This window comes from Dipodomys ordii, unplaced genomic scaffold (assembly GCF_000151885.1).
Source record: "Dipodomys ordii isolate 6190 unplaced genomic scaffold, Dord_2.0 Scaffold51, whole genome shotgun sequence".
NCBI classification, from domain to species: Eukaryota; Metazoa; Chordata; class Mammalia; order Rodentia; family Heteromyidae; genus Dipodomys; species Dipodomys ordii.
Window position 1 is genome coordinate 3,272,209 of NW_012267267.1, and position 11,369 is coordinate 3,283,577.

Here is an 11,369-nt window from a genome sequence, read left to right on the forward strand (position 1 = left end):
GGCTTTTTTCTTTTTTGCTTATGTGGTACTGAGGAATCGAACCCAGGGCCTCATGCATGCAAGGCAAGTGCTCTACCACTGAGCCACCTTCCCAGCCCCTCAAGATTTCTTTTGTCATAGACAAATATACATACATACAGAGACTGGTAAACATACAAAAGCAAACAGAAAAAGACATGAACATGCTCTAAAATGTATTATGATGAAAACTGGACAGATGTGAATATAACAAAACCCACTGGATTGTATACTAGGTAAATCCACTGGTGAATTTTAAGTATACTGGGTAGGATCCAAGAAAAATGAGTAACCTGGAAACGACATCCCCTAATAAAGTTTTATTTGTTTTTGTTTTTGGTCGGTCCTAGGTCTTAAACTCTGGCTCTAGGTGCTGTCCCTGAGCTCTTCAGCTCAAAGAGAGCACTCTACCATTTGAGCCACAGTGCCACTTCCAATTTTCTGATGGTTAATTGGAGATAAGAATCTCATGGACTTTCCAGCCCATGCTGGCTTTGAAACGCAGATCTCAGCTTCCAGGCATGAGCCACCAGCATCTAGCTAAGCGGTTAATTTTTTTAAGAAGTACCCTAAATTTCTGTCATGCAAGTTAGCCAATTTATTGTATTATGATATGGCAACAAATCATATGATAGAAGTAAGTATTACTTTCTGAGGGGATGTGACCTAAAATTAGACAGTAGTGGTTATTATATAACAGTATGAACATGTACTTCTACATTATTCACTTTTAAAAGATGAAGGTTGTAATGTATAAAGAAAATTACAATAAAGATGTTTTAAAATTCTAAGTACAATAGCAGGGCACACTAGTGGCTCATGACTGTAATCCTAGCTACTCAGGAGGCTTAGATCTGAGGATCAAGGCTCAAAGTCTGCTGGGCAGCAAAGTCCCTAAGAATCTTATCGCCAATTAACCACCAAAAAGCCAGAAGTAGAGCTGTGGTGCAAGTGGTAGAATGCTAGACTTGAGCAAAAAGATCAGGGACAGCGCTCAGGATGAGCTCAAGCCCCAGGACAGGCACAAAAAAAATTAATATTAGTTTTATATTTGTTGATCAGATATTCAAAACTACCTTAAGTATTTCTGACAGACATACAAAAATATCTTAAATATTTTCACTTAAATATACCTAACAGGCTTTTAGATAAAAGTAACCAAGTATATAAGACCTTAGTTTCCAAGGAAAGAAAATTGCCACAATCATACAGAAAAGTAGTCTGTCTCTATATAGAGAGTTGCCTCATTTAGTAACAATACTAATCATTAGAAACATTTTTCTTCTGTCAGAGCTAATAATTAATGTGTGATATTAACAAATTATAATGAAAATGAAAAGAACAGCTGATTTTTCTGGTACTGATTGCTTAATATTGAGCATGTCAATTAATTTCTACTAATCCTTTTTAATTCAACTTTCCTATTATGTAAAATGAAGAAAATAGTATCTATCTTATAGTATTACTCTGAAAACAGCATGAAATAAACATAAAGCAATTTGTAAAGCAGAATATAAGTGTAAGATAAATCACATCAATGATGTTAGAAGTCACTTAACTTTTAAAGGCATGTGCCCAGGCCTTTGTGTTTAGTATGTTTTTCAGACAGGTTCTGGTGCTAACTTTGCTCACTCTGGTGTTCACTCTATATCCCTATTAGCAGGATTACAGAGATGTGCTGCCACACCAAGCCATTTTTAAAGAAGAAACCATAATACACTTCAAAATCACCAACAACAAAACTTTTCATGTGACAAAACTCTTCAAAGATATTTCTCAGTAGAGAACAGTTAGTAAATACTAGAGATTTCAGTAAATGTTTTGCTAAATGTTAAGACTATGTAACTTCAACAAAGAATTATCTTTATTTGTAAACCAAAAATGCTCTAAAGCTTAGCTTCATACATTATTTATACATTATGTTTGAACACTGAATACTATGTAAAATGAAGCATAAAAAATAGTTCAAGGGCTGGGAAGATGGCTCAGTGGTAGAGCACTTGCCTTGCATGCATGAGGCCCTGGGTTTGATTCCTCAGCACCACATAAGCAAAATGAAAAAAGCCAGAAGTGGCGCTGTGGCTCAAGTGGTAGAGCACTAGCCTTGAGCTGAAGAGCTGAGGGACAGTGCCCAGGCCCAGAGTTCAGGCCCCACAACTGGACCCAAAAAAAAAAAAATAGTTCAAGAAGATTTAAGTATATGTATGTATAGATAAGCATATAAGTATACATATAATTATAAAATCGACTAAGATTTTGTTATAGTAATAATCAAAATATTACTCCAGAAAGTAAAGGTTATAACAGTTCAAGAAATACTCACTTGAGCGACAGACATTTTACAAGAAGTCTTTGACCAAAATGCTCTTTGGGTACATCAGGAACACTAAGCCGTTCTATTGGTTCTTCCTATAATTGACAAGCAACACCAAAATGACTTTGCTAATCATTTTTTAACCTTTAACAATTTATTTTTTTAAGAATTTCCTTTACTTTTGTGTTTATAAAAATGGGAAAAATGACCTAATTGTTAAAAACAAAGGTTTAATTTCTTCTGATCATGTACGCTTAATTCACACAAGTTACATGTTTTTTACCTTTTTTTTTTTGGTTGTATGGCTTGAACTCAGGGCCTGGATGCTGTTCCTGAGCTCTTCAGCTCAAGGCAAAAGCTCTACCACTTGAGCCACAGCGCCACTTCTGTTTCTCTGGTGGTTAATTGGAGATAAGAGTCTCACAAACGTTCCTGCCCGAGCTGGCTTTGAACCGTGATCCTCAGATCTCAGCCTCCTGAGTATCTAGGATTACAGGCGTGAGCCACCAGTGCCCAGCAGAAGTTACATGTTCTAGCACAAAAACTGTATTTCATTTATGTAAGTACAAACTTATAAGTAAGTTTCAGTAAAATTGTTTCTGATATTGTTGAAATATATATATCATACTCCTAAAAGATGTACCTTAATAATCACTTATTTTGTATATGTAAAATCAGTACCTCATCTGGTGATGGGTGCAAAGCAAAAAGCTCCTTGTAACGATTTGATTTCCTTTGCTCATCATTCTGACGGTCTATTTCTTCATTTGGAGTACGATCAAGTAAATTAGGAAGCAAAGCATCAGGAAGTGAATTCTTTAAGTCAAAGATACTGCAGGCCCAGCTACCTCTTGGAGTATCATCTATTGACATTGAACGTCTTTTAAGATCATCCTGTCATGTAAAACATTAGATTGTGAACATAGCTTCTTATGAAAAATACCTTCTTATATTCATTGAAGAATAAAAGTATTACTTGTTCATCCTGATAGCTGTTGCCATCTGGAGCTTCATCAGATTCAAAGACTTGTTTGGGCAAACCTTTTTGCCTTTCTTTCTGTTTATCCAATGTATTGGGATTAAATCCTGTTCCCAATTTATGATATCTATTCAAAATAAAATAGTAAAATAAACATCAACTTTAGGAGATTCTTCTCTTTATCAACATCATCATGTAATAAGCCAACTGTTCTCCACATTATTTCTTAACATCACAAGGACTTATTTTAGCAGTCTTAGTGGGTTAAACCAGAGGTTTAAAAAATTTCTGTTCAAGAGCCAATCTCAGCTATGGCTATAATCTTAGCTACTCAGAAGGCTGAGATCTGAGTGTTGCTGTTTGAAGTCAGCCCAGAAAGAAAAATCCTCAAGACTCTTATTTCTAATTAGCAAAAAGATACAACTGGAGTCTGGCTTAAGAAGAGAAAAAGTTGATTGAGAGATTGAGGCCCTGAGTTCAGGCACACAAAAATCATCCCCAAATTATGAATTTCTAGAAGTAAATCATATTTCCCTTCTATTTTCCTCAATGCCCTCCAAGTATATATAATTAAAATTGTATTTTCTATTCAGAGAAAAGAAAACATTGGGAAGCCACATTTAAAAAATGAGGCTGGGAAGTGGCACTGTGGCTCAAGTGGTAGAGCACTCGCCTTGAGCTGAAGAACGCAGGGACAGTGCTCAGGCCCAGAGTTCAAGTCCCCCGACCAACCAAAAATAAATAAATAAATAAATAAATAAAAATAAAAAATGAGGCCGGGCAATTGTGGCTCACACCTGTAATTCTAGCTACTCAGGAGGCTGAGTGAGATCTGAAGATCACAGTTCAAAGCCAGCCCAGCAGGAAAGTCTGTGAGATTCTTATTTCCAATTAGCCACCAGAGGGCTGGGAAGGTGGCTCAGTGGTAGAGTTCTTGCCTTGTATGCATGAGGCCCTGGGTTCGATTCCCCAGCACCACATAAGCAAAAAGGAAAAAAACCGGAAGTGGCGCTGTGGCTCAAGTGGTAGCGGGCTAGCCTTGAGCTGAAGAGCTCAGGGACAGTGCCCAGGCCCAGAGTTCAGACCCACGACCGGACCTCCCCCCAAAAAAAACCCAAAAAAAAAAAAAAACCTATTAGCAACCAGAAATAGAGCTGTGGTTCAAAGTTGTAGAGTGCTAGCCTTGAGCACAAAAGCTCAAGGACAGTACTCATGTGCCGAGTTCAAACCCCCTGATTGACAAAAAAATTAATAATCAAAATGAGACAGAAAATATGTATTACATTAGTAATAAAAATTTAAAGATAACAAGATATATAAAGCACTAAAAGTTAAAAAATTCCTCTATAACTCATTTTGTATAAAAAAATCTTAATCTAAAGCCTCTAACTTATTAAATGAAAAACAATGAAATCTATACACCATTTTATGTTTACACAATGAGAGACAGAAAGCGAGGTGAGAGAATGGTAGAATAGAAAAAGGTAGAAAAGGTAGGTAAGAAATGTTTTGTTGTTGTTCATGGGGCATCAACTCACTGAGTGCTATCCCTGAGTTTTTTCACTCAGAGCTAGCACTCTACCACTTTGAGCTACAGTGCCACTTGCATTTTTTTCTTGAGGATAATTGGAGATAAGAGTCTCATAGACTTTTCTGCCCAGGCTTGCTTCAAACTGTAATCCTCAGATCTTAGCCTCCTGAGTAGCTAAGATTACAGGCATAGGCCACCGGCACCTGGCCTGAAGGAGATAAGAACTTTTAAACTGACATACTTTCCTAAAAAGCTAATAACAACTGAAGAACCAGGGGTGGGCATGGTGGCTAATAACTGTAATCTCAACTATTTGGGAGGCAGACATCAGAAGGATCACAATTCACAGCCAGCCCAGACCCCCCTCCAATCTTAACAAATAAACCAGGCATGATGATGCACACCTGTAATCCTAGCTACCCATAGGCAGGATTACTTTCTGAGGCTACCCTGGGCAAAATGTGAGACTCTATTTGAAAAATAACTCAAGTAAAAGAGGGCTAAGGGCATAGATTATGTGATAGAGTGCTTGCCTAGTAAGGGTGAGGCCCTGAGTAGAATGGGGGAGAGTAAGGGGAAGGGAATGAGGGAGAGAATAAAAGATTTTAAAAGAAAACCCATTAACCAGAAATATCAAATAACTGTTCAAAAAATAATTACATTTCATGATTCAACAGCTCATAGAAACAAGGACAAAACTGGAGAAATATTTCAATTGAAAAAAAAACACAATTATATCATTACCAGAAGGTGGTATGGTTCAGGCTATCAGCTAATTCATAAAACGATTTTTAAAAATCTTATTTGATATGAATCACTCACATCCTACCTTGTTGCTAAAGCTATTAAAATAGCAACTACATGATATTATCACAGCTCAGCTATAAAATAAATGAAAGGATTTTTCTCTAGAACTAAAAGATATTCAATATAGTAGTATCTTATTCAGAAGTACATATCCTAATCTTACATGAAATGTTTCAAGTGCCCTAAATTATATAGTTGCATATGCAAGCTATTCTGACAAATCAAGAGTATGCATTCTGTCCTAAAAACTTAACAATATTGAACTCAAGACTGCTGAAAAGAATTATCCACATTCAAAACTCTTCCCCTATTACCATCCTGTCTTCTAGTCAGTTCTTTATTTTTTATTTTTTATTGTACAGAGGGGTTACAGTCACATAAAGTAATGAGTACATTTCTTGTCAAATTTGTTATCCCTTCCCTCATTTTTCTCCTACTTTCCCTCCCCCATTACTCCTCCCCAAATTGTACAGATCATTTCTAACATATTGTCTTGTGAATATAGCTGTTGCATTGGTTCCCCACAAGGCTGTATTGCCCATAAAAGCAAAGACTTTTCAAATAACTGGATTTGGAAAATTAGCTATTAAATATAAGCTAACTATGCAAGTTTCACAAGTAGCAACTTTATTGAGAAAAAGAAATTATTCACTAGTATTGACCCATAATTTCCTAAAACAATGAGGCTTCAAAACCATTATATATTACAAACTCTTAATCATTTATAATAATATAAAAATATAATTCCCACAAATCTAACATTTTAAGAAAAATAAGCAGAATCACAAAACCCCTAAAAGAATCTATATACAAAAGAAAGTATATATAAGGTTCTCCTTGTGCTTCTGTGACTATTTTGCTTAAATGAATTTAAGTCTCATTTTTTATCTAATCCATTTAGAAGTTTTCAGTATTTTTAAGTGTGAAAATAAAACTCCAACTTACTTTCTGATCACAATTGCCCAATCTTCTGTATAACTTCTTATACAATCTCTAACATGTGGATCCATCTCACTATTTCAAAAAAGAAAATATTTTTATAATGCAGAAGAAAGCAATGATTGTTATAAATTTGGCTGCTATAATTTTTGTTCTTATAACAGGAAACAGAACCATCACAATAAATAATATTTAAATAAAATAATGTTTAAAGTCCTCATATGTGTAAACACAAAGAACAAAAGGCTAAGGTTTCCTTACCTTTCTTCAGGTACAGCTGAAACAAGGGTTCTACAGTCCCTAGGACTATAAACAACTTCAATATCATCAGGAGGAAATTCAATCAAATCTCTTAGTGGCCCAGAATCCACAGGTAAAGGGTGAGTGATGAGGTAATCTTCCAAATCCACTGGATCCACTGCTTCAGAAAGGGGCACCTTTATAAAGAGAAGTGGGAGTGAAAGTGGGCAGAAAGGGAGGGATAAATGGAAGGATTTTAACTTTAAAACAGGAAATTTCAACAGGTAGCACTTTTTAAAAATATACATCATCCTTTTATTCCTTTATTCTTATCCTGTAATATTTGCACAAAGATTCTAAAAAACCTAACAGTTTTGCAGTAATATAGTAATCAAGGTCTTGTTGAAATGATTCTTTTCCTAATTTTGGAATTTTCATTGTTAAGTTTCTAAATAGCGCTTTTACTTATTATTGTTAATTATTCAAAGTTAAAAGGTATAACCAAACTGGTAGACAAACAATGATGATTCAAAAATTCCCCATAGCCTAATCCATGGACCCTACACATTAGAATGGGGACATTATCCTAGATTACAAAGATGAGCCCTAAATGTCGACCCATATTATCATGTATATTCTTATATGAAAATAGTGAGATTCGGGCCACATAAATGGAGAAAGGAGTCAAACAAAGATGGAGCAGAGAAAAATTAGAAGATTCTTGCCTTAATGATATGTGGTTCTGCCACAGGTGAGGAATGCCAGAAGCCACCAGAATCTAGAGGAGGCAAAGAACTGATTGTCCTGTACAACTTCTGAAAGGATTATAGCTCTACTAAAAAGTTGATTTCAGTCCAGTGATACTGACTTCAAAATTCCAGCCTCTGTGTGTAAAAGAGAATAAATTTCTATTGTTCTAAGCCACCTACTCTGTGGTACTTTTAAGCCACAGAAAAGTAATACACAACCCCTATTCAAAGAATGTACTAGCAAAAAGAAAAAATTTCACTGCATTTTTAGCCAGGCTGAAATAATTTATTTTTTCTTTTGGTTTTTTTTTTTTTTTGGCCAGTCCTGGGGCTTGAACTCAGGGCCTGGGTGCTACCCCTGAACCTCTTTGTGCTCAAGACTAGCACTCTGCCACTTGAGACATGGCACCACTTATGGCTTTTTCTAAGTAGTTTACTGGCGGTAAGAGTCTCAACACACTTCCTTGCTAGGGCTGGCTTAGAACCGTGATCCTCAGATCTCAACCTCCTGAGTAGCTAAGATTACAGATGTGAGCCACAGGCACCAGGCTGAAAGTAACCTTTTAATAAGGTATCCTGCTTCTAATCAATTCAAGAAAGAAAAAAAAATATTTAGGAAAACTATGAAGCATATATAATAGGGGTACAGTTTTAGATAATAAAATAAAAACATGTTACTTCTCAAGATGTTCAAATTAAATAGAAACATAGGATCTGCCTATGTGTTATTAAGAAGGTGCCTTGGGATGGGAATGTGGCTTAGTGGTTGAGTGCTTTGCCTAGCATGCTTGAGGCACTGGGTTCAATTCCTTAGTACCACATAAACAGAAAATAAATATTTTTTTAAAAAGGTGCCTTAATCTTGCTATAATCTGAACAACAGGTAGAGTAACATTTTAAAGATATCAAGTAAAATAATTAATTGACTAGTAAGGTGCCAGTGGCTCATGCCTATAAAATCATAACTACTCAAGAGGCTGAGGGCTAAGGATCAAGATTCAAAGCCAGACTGGACAGCAAAGTCTGAGACTCTTATCTGTAATAAACAACCTAAAAAGCCAGAATTGGAGCTGTGGCTCAAGTGGTAAAGCACTAGTCTTGAGCTAAAGAAGTTCAAGGACAGCACCCAGGTTCTGAGTTCAAGTCCCCAGGATAAACAACCAAAACAAAAAAATTAATGACTAGCCTGTTGTAAATACTCAAAAGTTAGTAGCTATCATTATCTTTATCATTATGTTATCTTATTTAAAAGTCCCCTAAACCCCTTAAGCTAGAAAAAACTTACAAATGAAGACAGTTACACAAATGCAGGCATTTGCACTCAAAGAAGTTAACCAACTTCTGAAAATAGGCTGGGCTAAAGCCTGTAATCCTAGCTGCTTGGGAGGCTGAAATTGAGGATCATTGTTCAAGGCCAGCCTGGGCAAGAGTTTATAAAATACCTTCTCCATCTGTAACTGGGCAGTTATACATGCCTGTCATCCAAAATTACATGGGAGACTGAGAATAAGAGGATAGTGGTTTCAGGCTGGTCCAGGGACAAAAGTCTGACTACTATTCAAAAAGAAATGTACTCAATACCTGACTTATGTAACAGTAACCTCTCTGTACATCATCTTTACAATAAAAGTAAAAATTTTAAAAAGTCTATGAGATTTATCTCCACAAAAAGATGTTATATAACATGATATAGCACATATCTGTAATCCCAGCAACAAGGAGAAGCCTAAAGTAGAAAGATCACACTCAAGTGAGACCTAGGTTGGAATCAAAACTCTTTCAAAACTTACCACTGAAAAACAGGACTGGAGATATGGTTCAGGTGGTAGAGCACCAGTATAACAAGCTGAAGCACTAAGTTCAAAGCCCAGTATCTCAGAAAAAAAAGTTAATCAACCTCTGAAAATAAAGTAGCCAAACATGGTAGAGTAGAAATTTGAAACTACAAAATATATGGTTACTTTTCTCTGAACTATTTTACCTGCCTATTACATCAAGTACATATTATACTATGATGATGTTCTTTTGTTTGCTTATTGAGTTAAGGTCTCACTATATAGCAAAGGTTGGCCAGCAACTCCCTATAGCTCTGGCTGGTCTCAAACTCACAGTCTTCTTGCTTTTATCTCCTAAGTGCCAGGTTTATAGGTGAGTACACCACACTTGGTGTATGACAGTTTTCTTCACAAAGAGAAAAGAAAGCAATTCAATAGGAAAAGTGAAATCTTTTGTGGTAGAACTGGATGTCCATATTAAAAAATAAATAAATAAAATCCTTTCATAACAATGTATTGACATAGATCATAGAGGTAAACAAAAATGCTAAAACTATACAGCAATTTGAAGCAAACAGCAGAATATTTTTACAATGTGAAAATTAAGACAATTTGAAAATTAGACATGACACAAAAAGGAACAATCACAAAAAACAATTTGATAAATAAATCTAAGATACTGTTAAGAAAATGAATTAAAAGTAAGGTGTGGTGGTACATGCTTCTAATCACTGCTACTCAGAAAAGCAGAGACAGGAGGATTACAGGTGATATTCTAAACAAACCCTCTTTTTTACTTGAGGGATGGGGGTTAGTATTGGTGATTAAACTCAAGAATTTATGCTTGATGGGTGAACACTCTTATCACTAAAGTCATATCACATCCTTTTGCTTTTAGATTTTCAGGTAGGCTTTCCTACTTTTGTCAGGGCCACCCTTGGACTGCAATACTTCCTTTGTCTCCTGAGTAGCTAAGATTATAGTTGTGAATCACCATATCAGCTTATTTTTGAGATAGCCTATTTCGTGTGCTGGTCTCAGTTCACAGTCCTCCTATCTCTGCCTTCCAAGATTACAGGAATGCACCACTATGCTCAACTGAAAGAGATTCCTATATTTCATATAATACTCTAATATAAAGTTCTAAATATAAAATTCTAGTTTAATTAAATCCTGACTATAAAGTTTCAGAGTTGACTAGTAAACGAAAACTTCTATAACACTCCCTAAAACCTTCTTCCCAATCAAATTTCCTGAAGTGGAAACAAGGTTATACAACTAGTGACACAACCCAATTTATTGGCTCATGTCTTGCCATTACTTTTGAATGGCCTTCTCAGGAGTATATCTGGTGCATGTTGAAGATGTTACTTACTGTGGTATGATGAGACAGACTGCTGACTAGGTTGAGGTTTTTAAGCAGCTGGGGAGAACCACTGTACTGTCCAGAAATCTGCTTTCTAACTTCAGCTGCCACCGTTCTAAGACAGCAACAACAACAACAAAGTAATCAGTATAATTAATTATACATTATTTTTAAAAGCTCATTTACAATGGACATAGTATATTAAAGATTTATTTAAAGAACAACAAAGTCTCAGCATATTAATAAGACTACAAACTCATGAAAGAATTTCAGGAAATACTTTTCTAGCTTATATAATAAAACATATTTATAATGCTGATGTAGAGTAAAAGAGTTATAGCCAATGTCTATGAGGATTTTTTAAAAATAAGCCCTTGCCATGTGCTGTTGGCTCACATCTGTAATCCTAGCTACTCAGGAGACTGAGATCTGAGGATTGTGGTTCCAAGCCAGTCTGAGCAGGAAAATCCATGAGATTCATATCTCCAATTAACTACCAGGAAACTGGAAGTAGAGTTGTGGTTCAAAGTGGCAGAGCATTAGCCTTAAGTGAAAGAGCTCAGGGACAGCACCTAAGCCTTGAGTTAAAGCCCTCCAACCAACAAAATAAATTAATTAAATTAAATATGCCTTTTTTTTTTTTGCCAGTCC

At 35.7% G+C, this 11,369-nt stretch overlaps 1 protein-coding gene across 1 annotated transcript in view; it reads right to left on the reverse strand.

Annotated features, from left to right (window-relative positions):
• Positions 1-10,835, reverse strand: part of Dock7 (dedicator of cytokinesis 7) — a 172,569-nt gene extending 161,734 nt beyond the window's left edge. The window contains exons 1-6 of the mRNA XM_013020621.1: positions 10,728-10,835; positions 6,850-7,025; positions 6,595-6,663; positions 3,309-3,438; positions 3,014-3,226; positions 2,342-2,427 (exon numbers count right to left, since the gene is read on the reverse strand). Of these exons, the coding sequence (XP_012876075.1) occupies positions 2,342-2,427; positions 3,014-3,226; positions 3,309-3,438; positions 6,595-6,659 (494 nt within the window). The 5' untranslated portion in view covers positions 6,660-6,663; positions 6,850-7,025; positions 10,728-10,835. The remainder of the gene's footprint in view (positions 1-2,341; positions 2,428-3,013; positions 3,227-3,308; positions 3,439-6,594; positions 6,664-6,849; positions 7,026-10,727) is intronic.
• Between the last annotated feature and the right edge of the window lie 534 nt (positions 10,836-11,369).